We start from the raw sequence: 17,877 nt of genomic DNA, 5'->3' as shown, positions 1-17,877 counted from the left end.
GGCGAACGGGTACCTCGTTGCCAGCCGACACTCGAACTTTGCCTCGAGCTTCCGACTTCTGTTGCAGCTGTGGACGAGTAAATGGAGCATGAAGGACGAGCACAAGCTCATGAGCGAGCTAGGCGGCGGCGGCGGCGGCGGTGGCGGCGGCGGAGGCGGCGGTGCTAGCGGCGGCGGCGGCACGAACGGCGCTGGGGCCGGCGGAGGCGGCGGTGGCGGCGGTGGCGGCGGCGGTGGAGGCGGAGGTGGCGGCGGCGGAGGTTACTACGAACACGGAGGATTCCCCGGGAACGCGATTGCCACCTCCGCCGAGCTCTACGACACCCTGGGCACCATCAGCACGATGACGCAAGCGCAAACGCCCCATCTCTACACCCCGCCCATAGGGGGCACCATAGGTGAGCGAATCGTTCTCTCTCTGTTCAACCCTCGTGCACACCCTCCTCCTTTCTCTCACCCCTCTCCTTTCGCACAAAATCCCGGACAGTGTGTGCACCACAACCTCTTGTATATAATACCGCCGGTGTACCAAGCCCCTTTCCCTAGCCGACCTAGCAAACCACCATCGTCGCTGCCTCCTCTTCGCCCTTCAACGATATTCCTTCTCTCCATTTGCCCACCTCTTCCATGGATACCTTCTGCTCGTCCACCCTTCCGTATCTGTATCTCTCTCTCTCTCTATGTCTCTCTCTATCTTTCTCTATCTCTATATATATCTCTCACTCACTCTCTCTCTCTCTCTTTCACCACCATCCTCGCGCATCCCTGTACGCTTATTATTGCGGCTTACGTCTTGCTTTGCATACCCATATCGGCTAAATACATGGCTTTAATAATGCATGAGCTGTGCTGAGCAGCGGCCACGGTGCCAGAAGAGGTGGCGGAACGCTCCCCATTCGGTGGTCTATCTCCTTCCACGATGTTCCGGGCTTAGGGATGTATCCGTTGGTACCCAGTACACTTTACTATTCACCTTGTTCTCGTCTTTCTCCGGGCCCTTCTCGAGCCACTTTCGCTTGCATCCACACCACGCGTAGACTGGTCCCAGGGTCGATTCTTGTTCGTATCTTTCTCTCTACTTCACTCACTCTCTTTCCATATATAATATATATATACATACATTTCTCACTCTATCTATCTATCTCTCTGTCCCTTTCTGTTCTTGTTGTCTATCCGAGCTAGTCGCTGCTGGTATATCGAGTCCTGGACGGCCGCGATCGTCGGACTCCTTAACCATTCGTTCGTCTAGTCTCTCTCGCTGTCGCTCCTTATTCTCGTTTCTGTCTTCCTTGCGCCGTTTAACGGCGGTCGATCAACGGCGGAGCGTACTGCTGGTAAAACGGTGTCGAGGGGCAACCGTCGAGGATCGCGCTGGCCCAACCGCGTACACCACGTAGCGAGCTTACACGTGCAGACACGTACGGGAACGGGACGAACTTTCTCCGGGTGGCACGTGTTGCGAGCAACTCGGTCACGCCGCCGCGCGCCGCGGAATTCTTTCGGTCGTTGCTTTTTCGGAATGGACGAAGCGAGCCGTGTAACGGCCGCTTCATCTCATGAAATTCAATCGGGGATCTTCGCGCGGCGGGATCGAAGAATTTTTGAAGGACGACGCTGCCGGGGCCAAGTCGATTCCACGGATTGCTGGCTCACCGCCGTTAATATGTACGAGCCGGACGTTTCTACGGGAGATTCTTGATCTAGAGTTCGCGGGATGGACTCATCCCCCTTCGCGCAACTGTTCGAAAGTGTGCCCGGGGGCGTGACAACGACCTAACTAAATCTCGTGCAGAGTTTCGTGTCGATAATTTCGACGGTGGTACGCCGCGTTTCGTAAGGAAGCGTGTACAGGCTGTGACAGTGCTCGTCGAGGGAAGCGAGAATGCCGCGGTGAACGTTTTTAAGGGGTGGTTTTTATAGCTCGCGCACTCGAGGCGAGAGTTGTTTTATTCTGTTGCTTGTGGAACAACGCAATATCCTTTTGTAACAAACGATCAGAATGGTAATCGTTCATTTGAATGCGCGTTTCTTCAATGAGTTCGACGCAGGTTCGAGAATGTGTGCGAAAAACAAGTGAACGGAGCAGCCACGTGAGTCAGCCAGATATAATATGTATGATAAAGCAATTCCACGCTTACTTATTCGAGTCATTTTAAATTCAATACCTGCGGAATGATTAATTTCCGGACACGTGTCCAATACGACTTTTTTGCCTCTTTCAACGAGCCAGCTTCGAACCGCTTTACACTTTTATGAAACAGCCTGTACAGAGTTCGTTTCTAAATTTATCCCGGACGATCGTAATGTTCGATATCGACGATTCGAGTCGAGCGTGTAGAAGTGGATGGTCTCGCGAAATCGCGTGTCGTTTTCGACGTTCCGCCTTGATCGCCAGCCAACGATACGAAAATCGCAATAACGGAAAAATGGGGATCCCTTAATAGCAGGTGGTACTTTGACGCCGCTCGCGCCACTGACGATGCAAGAACTAAAATTGAGCCAAACATTGGACGGGGCTAACATGTCTCCTTACCATACCACCGGTGAGTTCGCCACCTCTTTAGTTTTTCTTACGGTCTAGCCTTGGTCACACCTTGCGCGTCATCCGCGTCTACCATTTACATGAATCGCCGCGCGAATAAACGTGTCGCTCAACTAATACGTCCCACGTTCTCCACTTGTTCATTTTTTTTAAGTGTACACGGAATCGCGAGCATTCACACTAGAATTTCACTAAATAACTATTCAGCGTCCCTAACTCTCCCACCCTTCCTGTTCATCGTTCGAGTATAAGCTGTCACGCTAAGCGATCGAGGATCATCGTTCCACCCCTTCGAGACGCTCAGTACAGACGTCCATACTGCGTGAACCTTCGCAACGCACACACGAATCGCGAAAGAAGCAACTCCGTATGGGGAGAAAGTTTACTCACAGGTGTAATTTGGTGGATTTTGACACCGTACCGGACGACGAACCCAACTACGTTCCACTACGAAGAGCGTTTCGAGAAAGTCGAGAAGATTCCACAATGTACAGGGCATAATTGCACCCCTTGCCGAGAGATCTTGCGTGGACAATCACGGCCTCGTTCGAGCCGCCACTCACCTCAAGAAAGCGTTACGTACGCTGGTACGTTCTAGCCAAAGGGAGACACCATGTACGATTGACCGTGTGTCCCGTTACCACCAAATCATCCCCCTTCTCGCCCACCCGTACCACCCTGTTACTATTCAGAGACAATTTAATTAAGCTTTAGACGTAAGGCGCTGATCGTTAGCTAGTGCTTGACTCGAATGTCGTGTTGTGTTGTGCATGGCCATAGCAGAGAGCAGTACCGTCGCAGTGTCGTATGTGGGGGTGGGGGCCGGTGGGGGCGAGCAGAGTCCCCCGATTTCGTTGCAGAACGAGACAAACGCCACCCCCGCGGCCCCCAACACCCCCGGAGGGGATCCCGGACTGACGGTCTTGCAGCCGCCAGTTTCTCAGCCCCAGGTAGCATCTGCGATACCACCGTACTCCACGATGCTCCCAAGTTTCGGACACTACGCCACCGGTGAGTATCGAACACGAACAGCCACCTTCTGCTCTCTTTTTTCCTTTTTTTGTACCGATCATTGGAAAGAAAGGCGACGTACGAACCAGCCGAGGAAGCGCGACACGTTCGAAGGGTAAGTCAGGGCCGCCCTACAGGACCCTGACTTACCAGCTTCGCGATGAGCCGCGGATGAACGGCAACGTCGTTGCCAACGCGCGTTAACTCGCTTCCTAGGGTGACCATTGTTCTGCGAGGGAACGCGAATCGGGGATTCCCGGTAGCAGAGAACGGGAACGTAGATCTCGCTTGCATCGCGGTCAGAGTCAAGGAGGAGTAGAGCGAACGATTTCGTTTCCTTTCTGTTCTCGTCTTATTTCACGCCGTTTCAGGAGCTGCGATATCTCTAACGTGCACGTGATCGATGTCTGTTTAGGTGGTGGTGACTACGCGTACAGCGCGGCCTACTCCCAATACTCGAGCGCGCCGTACAGCGGGTACGGTTATGGAGCAGCGACAAGCGGGTTGCTCAGTAAGTAAACAGTGAGTATGAGTACCGATTAGATTAGGGTCAACGAATTGTCAAGTACTAACTCATCGATAGGCTAATCCGATCGGTATCGATAGAGCGGACACGTGCGACGACCGCATTGCCTACCCCCCTGTACGCATTCCCTGCGTGTATCATTCCGGAGAGGAGGAAAAAACAGAGAGAGAGAGAAAACGAAAAAAAAGGAAAATAGCAACGTGGCACAATCGGATCGAACTTTCTAAAACTGAAGAAACACGCCGCTATTTTATTACGCCTCAAGATATCGCGGGTAAAGATCGGGCCCGCAAAAAGCCCTAGGAATCGTGGACAGGCCGGTTCTAAAGTAGCCACTACTCAGTGCTCGCCTTTCATAACGGACGATTGCGGACAGTTCGTAGATCGGCGTAGATACACCTTTGGGTGAAATGCGCGGACAGAGCGTGTGCGTATTCGCCGCGCACAAGAATGGACGGAATAATAAACAATTTTTTTATCGGCCACGCGATACGTTCCCGGCTCCGTTCCTTGTACGTGACGCAACGCGCGCGCCCGTATTCGACACCGTAGAGAGCCCAAGTTTCGCGGTTCAACTTTTCCCCTTTCTATCGGCGCGTTTCGCAACCGCGCCGCGATCATAACCGAGAGCCCAGGTTGTTTCGCCGCGTTGTCGAAATTTCCTCGCGCGCCGCTGTTTATCAACGTCCAGCCGTATTCTAGGGTCTCGTTCTTCGTCCAAAATGAACGAACCGCCCCGAGGTGGTTCAAAGCACCGGGGAGGGAATTCATTTTGAACGTGGAACGATATTCGATATATTTCAAAGCACGAGAAAATAAAGTCCCCCGCGTCGGACGGCGTTAGTGGATTGGAAAAAATAAAATCGTACCTTGTTCCGCAGACTCGACGTACTACTACTGCAACGGGGACACGCTGGCGTCTTCCCACACCAATTCGCAGCAGGGCGGCGGATGTAACAACGCTGGGCCAGAGAACAGCACGGACGTAGCCAGCAGATCGCCTTTGGCTGCAACCAGGGCGAGCAGCGGCGCGAGTGCAGCCTCGCCAACCGGAAGTGCATGCACCAAACCGGATCACACTTCCACGCCGACGGATCTTTATCTGGCCTGATTAAACGATGGTACAGGAGACCAACTCCGGGCAGAGTGTCTCCCTGGAGTGGGAACAGCGACCAACCAGTTAGGACGCCATATCACGAGGAGCCAAGCTGAAATTAAGCAATGATCTCTTTAATGAACGGTTCGGGAACGAACAACCGCGAACCGTTTCGTCGTACGTCGTATAAGATCGGACCACCGATCAGCTGATGGCGAGTTCCCGTTGAGAACCCTGGGGAAGAATAATCGGAGGAACGGCGAGCCAGAGACGGAGACCAGACACGCGTTCGCGTCGACGGAACGCAAACGCTTTTCTACCACGATCGAGTCACGATCGCGCCGATCACCTGTAACTAACGCCACGTTTCGAAAGCTCATGTCGATCGACACGAGAATCGCGAGAGAGATAGAGACTTTTGAAATTTTCCAAGAAAAACGCATAACGACGATGGTTGAACCATCGGATCCACCATACACGCGGCGCATGTACGCACGCGACCGCGCGGCAACGCTCGATGGGACGAGAACACCATCGAACGCTGTTGATAAAGCCGCGACCTGTGATCGAGCGTGCGTCTGTCTGCGATTAACGTTCGAGGTGGTCGCCGACGCGCGACGATGGACGCGTGTCGCGCGACGACGACGGGAACCGTAGCTCCGTGGACGTCGACGATCGAGTCGACGGATTCTAAACGGGCGGCAACGACTCGACGAGTGTCTGGTCGAGGGCGACACGCTAAGGGCGACGCTGTCGAAACGCGCGTTCGGGACTGGCAGTTTGGCCCCGCGGCCGTTACCGACAGTGTCGGTACTCAGAGTAGAGTGCGCATAATCGTAGGTAGTTTAATTTAACGATCCTCAGTTAGCATAATTTCTACACAATGCCCGCGATCGGTCGTCCCACCAAATGTGTTCGTACATTCCTCGACGCGTTACTCGCGGCTGTATCAACAGTTGCGAGAGGGACGAATGTACTTGGACACATTTGCCACTGACGGCGGTTAGAACGTGTACATATATATAAAGTGAAGAAAAAAAAAATTATATATATATATATAAATATATAATTATATATATTACCCGCGTGTAAAACAGACAGAGTCAACTGCCCGATAAGGCACGTTCTTTCTTCTAACGAGCACGACGACACCTGGCCCCCACCCTTTAAAAAAACACCCACCCATCCACACCCCCACCTTCCCTTACTTACATGCGATATAAGTATATATATATATATATAGTAGATATAACGGATAAGTTTATTGAGATTTTTAAATCAGGAATCGACGTAACGATCATTACTGTTAAGGATATTATATATATTTTTTGTAGAAACCAAAGACCACAGACGGATTGCCGAAATGAGAATTGCGTGCGTACGCGTAGCTACGGCAGAAGGCAGAGTTTAACGGCGGTTCGAAATACAAAAAAGAAAAGAAAAGGAAAAAAAGAGAAGAAAAATGCGACTTTTAGATTGTAAACGTGTTGCGAGTGTTGCGAGCGACGTGCAGGATCGACGTGGGCGTGCAAAACAATGAGGGGGATACGAATCACGAAACCGGGAAAGCGTGAAAGGCGAAACGAAGTCGTGAAACGCGCCTGTTCCCCATCGTCATGGTTAATTCTCGAATCGGGGGTAACGTCACCGGAGAATATTACGCAAAAAGATGTTACCTTCGATCGGAACTGGCATCGTTCGCCGATCACGAACAGTCCACGGGTTCTCGCGGGCACGTAACGAACTTCTTCGTGCCGGTCAATTATCGTTTCTTTTTTGATTTTTTTTTTTCCCCAAGTAACGGACACTTCCTCGAGCAAGCTTGTTCTCGTACAACGGCTTCGCCGCTATCGCGCGCCCCCACCGCGGAAATCGAATAGCTTCCGGCATCGCGTCAAGCGGACCGTTTCGAAAAAGAGAAGAAAAACTATCACGAGACCGCGTAATTAACGTCTAACCGCGTCCATTTTAATGAGAAGTTACGTGCTCGCCGATTTCTTTATGATTAACGGTCGAAAATGGTAATTTTTTAACCTTAATAAGGAAATCCGCGCACGCGTACACACGGCGCGCAGCTCGATCCGCGCGGACGATACGAGCGCCTGCATGCGCGCCAGCGGCTTCACGGGTATAAAGTCGCGTGCGCGCGGTATAATTTGAAACCGTGTTGTTTTAAACGTATTTATTTATTAGGCTATCCTCTTGTTTTTTAATCCCGCGATTTATTATACGAACAACTTTTTATCCGTCTACGAAGGTAATTATGCCGTTGTCCCTCTTCTGTACGATGGTAATGCAAGTAGTGCAATGAACATGTCAAAGTATTTTAATTAATTATTTGCATAAATATCCGCGGTGGTGATTATCAACGTATCGCGTCTCGCTTGAGAAATTCACCGTGAAATGGGTTTCCTAGCGCAACCTCGCGCTCGCATCACAGTTATCTCATAATTAACGAGTTAGATTTTACAACGTGTTGCGCGTGAACGATAAGAGCTCGGGTAACTTCGAATCTCCTTGTTACACGTATAATTTTGCTCGTCGCGTTTCTTTTTCTTTCCTTCTTTTTCTCTTTTTTCTTCTCATTCTCCTTTTAACTGCATTTTATTAGAATATATTTATTCTCGAACGACTCGCGCGGTCTTTCACCTTCCCGTTCGTTGTTTCTTCGTTACCCGCGATAAGCGTCCGGCACGGTTGATCCGCAGCGCGCTCGCAACCGATCGTCAAAGATCGTTTCATCGATTCGAGCGTCAGACGGACAGCTTAACCAAAATTTCTCATTCGACTCAAGCGATTCAAACTGCGTCAGCAAGTTTCAAACGGAAAAAATGAAAAAGACCGATCGTTCGCCCCTTACCGGATAGTTGCTTTCCTCAGCTGTTTTTTCAGCCCGCCGACGCGATTTACGTTTACCACGCCTGTAACCGCGATCTCTCGTTGCTCGATAATTGCTATTTATAAATTGTATCGTAGCGTTGCTTGTCGTTAAGTATCGTGCGCAGAGGAAACGGGGACGATGAAACGGGACGAGCGAAGAGAGGGTGATCGATAGATCGCAGGAGGAAGAGAGGGATGAGGGAGGGAAATCGCGATCCTGTTAATAATTTCGAGGCTGCAAAACACAAATTCGAGTATTCACGCTGATTCGCAATCGCGATACACCTGCCACGCCGAGGGAAACGAGCTCTCTGCTCGTTTATCCTCGAGTACCACGTCGAGCGTTCTAAACATACTTCCGGTACACAGGTAGAGAGAGAGAGAGACGTACACGCATACATGGATACATATACACAAATACACAGACGTACATATACAGACCGTAGGGTCGAAGATCGACCAAACGAATTCGATCTGACGTTCATTGCGATTTTATAATTGTCGGGATTGTAATTGACTAATGCGTACTTTCCACATTGTTACTCTATTACTTATTATCATAACGATGATGATTACGAATTCTACATTTTATTACTATTATTATTATTTTTTATTCTATCCGCTATTTACAGCTAATTTTTCTCCCACTATTGTCACGATTATTATTATCGCTAGTTATTTTTTAATTATTATTATATTATTATCATCATTATTATTATTACGATTATTTAATGCCTTTATTATTTATTAATTAGTAACGACGACCTATGTGTAATAAGTTTTGCCAAAGAAATCCGTCGAATGAGAGAGAGAGAGAAAGGAAGAGAGCAATATCGCGGTAACGTTTCGAGCCTTCATACGATGGAGGCGTTCCAGAGATGAAAACAGACGCAAAAAAAAAAAAAGAAAGAAAAGAAATACGGGAAAGCACACGATGTAATATTGTCGAAACGTGAATATAGGGAAACAAACGAGAAAACCGATACGACACGAGTGGGATCACTTTCCCCCCCGCGCAGCATTCAAACGAAGAGGATGTACCCGCGGTACCGAATACCTGTGAGATCGAGACTTCGGCTTGGATGCTGCGCCCCGTGGACATTTTTCATTCGAGCAACAAACTGTTTTATCTCTTTATTTTTTCATCATTTCGTTTTCTTTTGTTCTTTTTTTTTTGTTTTTTTTCTTTCATTTCGCTGTCATTTCGTCCCGTGTGATATTCTTGTTCCGTGCGCCGCTCTTGCCGAGTCTCGCTGTTGATACTTGCAAACAAAACTCTGTACATCCTTTTTAAATAAATATGAGGTTTATATGATGTCTCGCGTTACTTTCTACCATTCGTCCACGGCGAGGAAACTCTATGCCTTGTTATGTCGCAATGTATCATTTTTTCAAGTAAACTGTTGGGCGATTAAAGGCGCCTGGTTTTAAAATAACGACGGGGTCCTCCATGTTGCTGTCGCGATAGTTAAGGAAGAAGAAAGTGATTGCGAAGTTTAAAATGATCGACGCGCGGATATTTAAAAAATGGAAGCGGCCCGCTTCTCGTATTTAAAAGGGTAAACGAAACAAGAGGTGCCACCTATCGTTCGCATGTTCCTCTTCTTACCTCTTGAACGGTTGCACGAAGGATAGCAGCTCGTCATAGGAAAATGTAGATTCCTTCCTTACTCGTAGCTACAAATATAGGTATTCTTTAAACCGACGTTATTAACTTTTTTTTTTATTGAACTTCGTATTTAGTAACAATCTCGTAAAAAATTATCATCGATATTCCGCAACTTGTAATCATACGTTCCGTAAGTTGCTACGAAAAATGTTGTACTTCACGCTTAGGCGATCTAGGTGTCTATAGTTAATTAAATGTAATTTTTACAGCACAGGTAACACGCTCAACGATAAGCATCGCATCGCCCTGGGGGTCCTCGAAGCGTTCACTTTTTGTACACGTAACTCTCGGCACCGCCTCGACCGAAACCTGTAATACGTAGAGCATGTAACACAAGAGATATGTAAATTACCGTTTGCAATAGCGTATACGAGCGTAAGCATCGAGTTTCGTTCGTGTGCGAGCAGAATCGATCGAAACTGAGGAACGTGGGAGTCGCAAAGAAGAACAGCGTCGAAAGTGGAATAAACCCAAAGTAGAATAAGTCCAACGCGTGACTAGAATAAGGCGAGCAGCAGCAATCCAAAGTAGAGCGAATGGATGCACCAGAGGTTTCTACGGCTGTCACTCACCTCCGGGACCAAACAGGGCGGCGTAACACGGATGATTACAATAAGGTTTGCCCTCGTGCTCGGCATGGCTACCGGGAGTTAAGGTTTTGTTGCATTTCTCGCATCGCAGGCAGGCACCATGCCAGTCCTTCCCCAAAGAGGTCTTCCTTTCGGCTGCAACAAACAGACGAGTCATCCACCGAGAACCCAGGCTTAATCTCGTATTCACGTTCCGTGCCGCAGAAATCGACTGTCCGGTTTCTGTGTCACGCCGATCCAGTGATTCACCGGGTGAAACGGAAACGAGGAAATTATTACGTTCGATCGGACCTATCCGCGTGGCCTCAATCCACTTGACTAAAGCCATACACGGCTCTACGTTCTTGATAAAGAACCCAGGAGGAGGTACGTTTTATCGCGAAATTGTCGTTTACTGCGATGCGCTTTCTCGCATGTTACGCAACCGGAGAACGTTTACCGAGTCGTTACGTTCGCGTGAACAGTCAGAGCTTCTGAAGCGCGGTCTGAGGCGATTTCCAAATACGCCATCGTACGTCAGTTACAGAGAATTCGTACCTCTGAACGATCTTACGGATTCTAAAAGAATTTCCAATATTTTTAGACAACTCTAAAACGATTCGAAGATTCGGATAACGATCGAACCAAGATAATACGATAATTTCAAGCGATTCCAACGTTGTCCTCCAGTTTCTGCGATGCAATGAAGTTTCTCCAATGAAGCAGACATCTCTCCAAAGACTCGACAGTGTGGTGAAAACGAAAAAAGATCGAGAGGCAACTTTAGCGAGGCGAAGAAACGAGAAACCCGAGGACGCTTGGCGGTCGTCATCTCGCGGAGGGCTGGATCGATCGGGGCGGACAATAAGGTACGCAGCGGTGGCTGCGCTGTGAAAAAAAAACCGTGGCGCGTGTGTTCCGTATCGAGCAGACGCCGGTGGCATCCCCAAGCGGGACGATGCTCCATTAGCAATTTCGTAATTATAAAATTGAATGGTCGATTCCCGGCGGGGACGATCGACGCGAACGCGAGCCCATTCAACGGAGGCGCGAAAACCCGGGGCGCCGCGACGCGTTTCCCCAGCGCCGTTGCGACAAAGCGCGTCCCGCTTTACAAAAACTGTCCGCGAATTCCCACGCGAGGCGTAACAGAAAGGAGGAGGCACGCACGATTTGCGCGGCGGTCGCGCGCGCGGGGGTGCCACGGGGGGCGGCTACGCGAGAAAAAGGGGCTGGAAACGCGACGGAGCGAACGGAGGAGACAAGACGGCCGCGAAACCTGGCCCGCGTCCCTTTTGTCGCGCGGAGACGCGGTTGATTAATCGAAACGCGCGCTCGTCCGCGCGAGGAACGAGGGGCGCGAGAGGCTGCCTTATTATCCGGCGAGGCTGGTCGGATTGAAAGAGCGGCGCGATCATCCGCCGCGTTCGAATGTCACCGCCGCTTTCAGCGGACGCGACGATCGGGCGTCGAAACGCGTAGACGATGAGCTGGATTAAATGGCGAAGTGGAGACAGAGGCGATGATGAGTTTAGCTGTTTTTATAAATCAAACGTTCGACATTGGTCCGAGGAGCTCCGTCGACGATGGCGTTTCTGAAGGGTCTCGCGGATTTTCGCATATTAGTCGCGAGCGGGGGCACGCTCGCGTATCGCGCAGGAATAACGGGGTTGGTTTCTAGCGCGACAAAAGCCCGCGGAATCAGAGGAGCGAGTGTAGCCTTTTTTTCCTTCGATGCGCCGCGGTGCGTCATGCCATTACGACATATCAAACCTCGCGGGGAAGACAAAACAGACACGGACCGGTGGCGGCCCGGTGGTTGGCATTCAAACGTTCCTCCGCGTCTAAGGAGTAGCACAAAGGCGCGGTGGTGCCAGCGAGGGGAATTGGAAAATGACGAGGAGCGTAGAGACACGGGAGAGATGGGGTCTAAAGGGGTCGATGTCGGTAACCAAGGGTCGGAGGGGGTAGCTGGTTGAGCGAGCGAACAGACTCGCGCGATAGAGACGGAGGAACGCGGAAGAGGCGAAAGAACGAGCGAAAAGGGAGATCGGTAGGAACGGGCAGCGTACCATGCTACCAGCAATGGAGAAAGAGAGAGAGAGAGAGAGAGAGAGAGAGAGAGAGAGATAGCCGTGGAGTAAGAAGGGTACGCATAAAGGGCCATTAGTTAATTAACTCCTAATTATCTGGCGGCGGAGAAGCGAGTGCATAATCGTCAAGCATTGCTGCTGTGCAGTGGTAACGCGAAAAAGAGGCAGACAGTGCTGTGCACGGATCGTTGCGCCCGGGCGCCAAACAATCGGCGGCTGCTGATTGCATAGGCTTGGAACATCATCCCCCGCTGTCTTTCCCTGCTACTCCTCTTTTCTTTCCACCTTTTCTCTTCTCTTTTTTCTTTTTCTTTATTTCCACGGCAGACCATTCTGCGACCCAACCACCACCCGACCGACCGCCCAACCCCATCCGCTGCCACTCTCTTCTTGCCGTCTTTCAAACTGCCGATCTGCCGCCGCCCTCGCCACCCTCCGAAGGAAAGGCCCTGAAAAACTTCTCGTTTCGCCAGCGTAAACCAGCGGATCGAAGGGCGGCCAAGAGAAGTAGATGAAGAAGAAGGAGAGGAAGAAAAAGAAGCTGACTATTCCGCAGTTTCTTCATCCCCCTTCGCCTCGCTGCAGCCGTTCGCCACCGCGACCCAGCGCAGACTATTCTTCGGTAAACCTGTTTCCTCTCTGTTCTTCTTATTATTCACCCGATACACCAAACTCCCCCTGTTCTCCGTTCACCCCTTTCTCGAAGCCTGCTCCTACCGTTGTCGCTGGTCCTCGCCGCTGGACGCTTTATTGTTGTTGCTCTCGATGGCGACGTGACTCGGTTTCCTCGTCCGTTCTGCCTCCCTCCCGTCAGGGTTTCTTGCTGGGACCAGCTCGACGCGGAGGACGCCAGCGTTCACCCGGGACCGGTGCCGTGAACTTTTTTGTTCGACCGCGCCGCTTATTACCGCAGGCCTGCCTACTGGGCCCCCTTTTTACGCCGCCTCTCTGCTTACACGCGACGGATTAACGAGGGATCTTTACGTGGGAGGCGTTCGAATCGCTGGCTACCAAAATGCGAGCGAGTTATTTACGTGCCATCACGCTGGGTCTCTCTGTTCAGCGTGATTAAGCTTGCGACAATATGAGAGTCTATTTAATTCTTATCGAACGTCGTTTTATAAAGAATTGCTTCATGGCTCGATCTTATTCGTTACCGTGTTCTTACGCGAGTTGTGGCCAAGTCGAGGTATCGAATAGACGTAAGTATTGCCCGCGAACAGTGGGTCTTTGAAACCCAAAGGGTCCCTCGCACAGGGACAGCATTCATCCTCGACTCGCTAAACCGTGGGTCGCCGAAAAGGGCACGCTTCTATCGCGGATCACTCTTGGAAGCCGAATAGAATCTACCGTTTCTACTTTTGAACGGGCAACGGGCACGGAAGATCGGACAGGAATTCGAGAAACGTCCCTTGGCCTCGCGACAAACGGTAAACGTTCGAGATCAGTCACCTGTCGGAGCCAAAGGGCTGGACTGTCGTGTCGCGGAAGGTTCTCGTTAAGCAGTCGTAAAAACGAGACGGAGGGCAAACGCGAGCAGCGAGCCGCTCGTCAAATGCCGCGAGATCATTTGAATGTAGCCCGTTCGAAAAGCAAGGGTGGTACCGGCGCTCCCAAAGGGCCGCGGGTCTTACGAGACCGCCGCGGAAAAAGCTTCTACCTTTGACGGGCACGTTACCGTAGAATGCTCCGGTGGAAACAAAGAAAACGCGCGGAGAAAGCCGCGAGTGCCTTCATCGCGGGCTCGCTGTTCGCCACCGTCTACCGCGCGGACCTCGAAGGAAAAGAAGGCCGCGCGCCGGCTCGAAAAAGTCACCTCGCTCGAGAGCGCATCGCGGAATGGCCTGGCCGCGATTTAATTGAATCGAGAGACCCGGCGATCAAAGGTGGACGCGCTTTTTAGGGCGAAGCGTAGAACGGAAGGTACTCCGGTCGAACGCAATTTGAAACTGTAACGCGGGTTCCTTTTTTTTTTTTTTTTTGACGGGATAAGAACGTGCTCGTAAATCGCGAAGAGGTGTGCGTACCCTATCCGACGCCTCGAGATTTGCATATCGCGAGTCAACTTCGATTATCCATAAATCATCGCGAACGCTGCTCAGAAACGATCACCAAGAAGCTGTTCCTTGTAAATCAAAAATTAAATTACCCCTCTCACACCTCCGCTATAAATTACCAAAGACCGTTCACATTTGAAGTACGCACTCGGTGAATAAATCGCGTGCATACTTCGCGTATGAATATTAATTAGCAATTTATTTTCCGGCCCGGCAATTTCGTCTCTGATTTACCGGGGGAAGAAGTTCCCCGACGATGTTTACAAGCAATACCGCGCGGTGATTTACGAACTCTGTACTTTACGTCTCGATTACTTTATCGAACGCACGCTTTCTCAACGCTTTATCGTTCGTCAAACAATTTCAAGCATTCGACGGACACGCTTCGCGATGATACCATTCAGCGTCGGTGTCTGTTCCGTCGAGACGGTGAAGAAGCGTACGCGTGGAGTGGCGGATGGTTTCAAGGGTCGCGGGGGTTAATCGCGAAACCCGGTCAACTCGCGAAATTTCGAGTCGTCCCGCGCGTTCCTGTGAGCGGGTGCTAATTAAAGAGGAGGGCGGCCTCTAAACGGTCGGTCCAGGGCCCCTGGTGACAGGTTAAAAACGCGCTCGCCAGCCTCGTGCGTCGGTTTAGAGTCCAATGACCCAACCCCCTGCCTCCCTGGCGGCCTCCGTCTCTGTTCAACCCTTTGAAACGTTCCACCCGCGATACAAGGAAAAGAGTGTCGTCCCTCTAATTCGCCCGTTGCCTCGGCATCCATTTCTCGCACGCCTACTTGGCCCGATCTGAAAGCCCATATACGCGGCCGTAGGCGGCAGCGACTCTCTATCTCTCTCTCTGTCTCTCTTTCTCTCTCGCGTATTCAGAAAAATCCGCTTCCAACGCTAATAGTGCTTTAACGGGACGTCTAAAAGGCCGCTCGAAAGAGGAAGCGTGCAATTAAAAGCGTGCTCGCCTCTTCTCTCTTCGGCTATCTCCTCTCTCTATCTCTTTCGTTTTCTCTGAATACGAAACGGCTGCGAGCGGAATACCAGGGCGCGTTCGAAGGGAACGCGGCCGCTATCGTTCTCCAAGCCGGCTGGTACCGGTGCCCGTTTATCTGCGCGCCCGAGGAGAAGCGCGGGTCGCCGATTCGACGACGATAAGGTTATCGGGACGGTTCGCTGGACGCGAGGGTTACTCGCGGAATGGACGCGCGATAACAGAGGAATCGAGCGTGTGTGCGTGGCGACTGACGTACCCTGGAGGACTTGGTGTGGGTGATTACTGTGGGTGCGTTGGGGTGTTGAGGGTTGGCGATTTGAAAGTTTAGAATTTGGGGACGTTAAGCGATGGTGATTGCTAGCATTTGTATAAGCTGAGGAAATAGGGAATGATGGTATTTGCAATTGCACCACCGAGTGGAAATTTGTGCGATAGGAAAGTAAATCAGCTGTCGCGAAATTCTTGATGAATCGCGGATACGTTACGCTGTGCGGAAATTATTTAGCTGATGCGCACGATAGAATGGTGAACGTTCTCGAATGAAACGTGGAATTTACAGTTTCCGAAATACGAAGAGGCAGCGAGTCGTACTAAATGGAAATGTAATGGCCTGTATTCGAGCGGCCAACAAGTGTTAATGGCAGCTAAAACGCTTTACGCGATACCCGTGTCTCAAGGTTACCGCAACAATAACAACCATCGCGTAATATCAATTCTGTAGTAATATCCGACGATACCGTAAAGCGTTATCACAACTGTCGAAAACAAAAGAACACTCGACGCTATTAAACTCGAGGCTACTACAATAGCAATGACCAAGATAAAAATACCGGTGCTTGATAACCAATCACTATGGTATAATCGAGGGCAAGAGCACGTTTCGAATGGTGTGCGTTTCCATTGCGTCAATTCGCGTAACTACACGTTGCTTTATCGCGAAGACGCTAAACATTCCACGCGTCCTTACGCGCGTACATCAGCGAACCGATCTCCAATAACGAACTCGGGACTTCGATCGGATCCACCTTCGATCGATCAGCGAACTAGGTACCTTCGCGCATAAATCTTGCCTATTAACATTCAAATCGGCTGGCAACCTTCTCTCCAGCCTGCTATTTAATTCTATGTCGTCACCGCGGCGATGTGGTCGTCGAGACGATGAAACACCCGATCGCGCGTACGCATATACATATTAAATTGTATAAAATTTCCTTCCTAGTGTCTCGTATTACTGCACGTTCTCGTTGCACGTCTGACCGTACACAGTGGAACGAGGCTGACATAATGTTTGTCAAGGTGGACCGCGAGGTCGCGCAGTGACATCATCGGTGTCGTCGTTCGGTACACGCTGGTCTCACGTAGAGGGCGTACGACCATCGCGACGCGTATTTCCTTCGGTAGCTACGTGATTTTTCTAGTGAAAACCTTACGGAAAACCAGCGATAATGCGTAATCAACCGACAAACAGACAGTTGCGCAACCATTGCGTAATGTGTATAAATATCGATCGAACGATCGTTCTGCACTAATCGTGCGACAAATCGTCCCAGAAGAAATTTGCAAATTATGTAAGTAACGAACATTTTCCGAATTGTGCAGATTTAACTTTTCAAGGAAGGAAATGCAATTCCTATCTATTCATGACCATATATAACTTCTGCTGGGACGATAAAATAATGTTTCATAGCTGAATGGAGGTCTGACAAAGTGATTATCAAACAACCAGGAAATTTCTATTGGAAGCTTCTGAATCTTCATCAGCTATTCTAAGAATTACACGTTCACAATTTGGCGTAAGAAGGACGACATGAAATTCTCCAAAAGCGTCACAAATCTGTACATTAGTACATCTAATCTACTCATTGCGACCGTCAGTGGATCGAAAACTACACCACTAAACTTCCACCCTCGACAATACCATCAAACGATTTAAAAATCCCAGAACTCACGAACAAATCCTTTCACTCAGCTATTCCAATGTAATTCGCGAAACGTTTTAGCGGAAAAAATTCCACGCACATATCCCGACGACGTAGAACTGTCCGAAGGAAGCACATCACGCTGCGGAAGCAGTTACTCACCGAAATAGACCGGCTTGTCGCACTTGGGACAGTTGGGCATGACGATACCAGAGTCTCGTTCTCGTGACTGCTGCGTAAACGGCGAACAGGATCCTCTCTGCAGCGTGGTCAACCGCGTACTGGGCCCGCGTTCTGCAAGGTAACGCGATTCTCTTCAGTTGATTGAGCGTACGGGCTGTACGCGCGTGTGTACGTGCGCGTGTGTGTACGTCCGCGCGCGACTAACTCGTGTTTAAGGTCGCGTCGTCGGATCCACTTCGAAACTGGTACCCCGATCGTGTGTAACTACGCGCGGTACGTGCACACGTGACGCGTGTGCGTGAGCTTGGGGATGTGCACCTGAACCTGGCGGCCAGAGGAAAGCG

General features: G+C 50.4%; 2 protein-coding genes across 8 annotated transcripts in view; one reads left to right on the top strand and one right to left on the bottom strand.

Moving 5' to 3' along the window:
- Sv (paired box protein shaven) overlaps positions 1–5,190 on the top strand; it is a 136,149-nt gene extending 130,959 nt beyond the window's left edge. For 4 of the 7 annotated variants that reach the window (XM_076909892.1, XM_076909889.1, XM_076909887.1 and 1 more), the window contains 5 exons: positions 68–398; positions 2,448–2,543; positions 3,323–3,553; positions 3,969–4,064; positions 4,961–5,190. In XM_076909892.1, the coding sequence (XP_076766007.1) occupies positions 68–398; positions 2,448–2,543; positions 3,323–3,553; positions 3,969–4,064; positions 4,961–5,190 (984 nt within the window). Of the gene's footprint in view, positions 1–67; positions 399–2,444; positions 2,544–3,322; positions 3,554–3,968; positions 4,065–4,960 lie in introns of all 7 variants that reach the window. The other 3 variants (XM_076909886.1, XM_076909885.1, XM_076909888.1) reach the window with 2 other exon arrangements.
- Positions 5,191–9,747: 4,557 nt separating this feature from the next.
- On the bottom strand, positions 9,748–17,675 carry LOC143432913 (cysteine-rich protein 1). The gene is made up of 3 exons (XM_076909907.1): positions 17,513–17,675; positions 10,297–10,449; positions 9,748–10,033 (listed from the first exon to the last, which is right to left on the bottom strand). The coding sequence occupies exons 1-3, from the start codon at positions 17,550–17,552 to the stop codon at positions 9,990–9,992; spliced, it is 237 nt and encodes a 78-aa protein (XP_076766022.1). The 5' UTR covers positions 17,553–17,675; the 3' UTR covers positions 9,748–9,989.
- Positions 17,676–17,877: the final 202 nt, after the last annotated feature.

This window comes from Xylocopa sonorina, chromosome 2, assembly GCF_050948175.1.
Source record: "Xylocopa sonorina isolate GNS202 chromosome 2, iyXylSono1_principal, whole genome shotgun sequence".
In the NCBI taxonomy this organism is placed as follows: Eukaryota; Metazoa; Arthropoda; class Insecta; order Hymenoptera; family Apidae; genus Xylocopa; species Xylocopa sonorina.
The sequence above is the reverse complement of the archived record's forward strand: the minus strand, read 5'-3'. Positions and strand labels throughout refer to the sequence as shown.

Excerpts from the sequence above, each read along its gene's own strand:
- LOC143432913 (XM_076909907.1), bottom strand. The coding sequence starts at position 17,552 with ATGCCCAACTGTCCCAAGTGCGACAAGCCGGTCTATTTCG. Across the intron at positions 10,450-17,512 it reads CGACAAGCCGGTCTATTTCG|CCGAAAGGAAGACCTCTTTG; the intron begins GTGAGTAACTGC and ends TGTTTGTTGCAG. Across the intron at positions 10,034-10,296 it reads CGCCCTGTTTGGTCCCGGAG|GTTTCGGTCGAGGCGGTGCC; the intron begins GTGAGTGACAGC and ends TACGTATTACAG.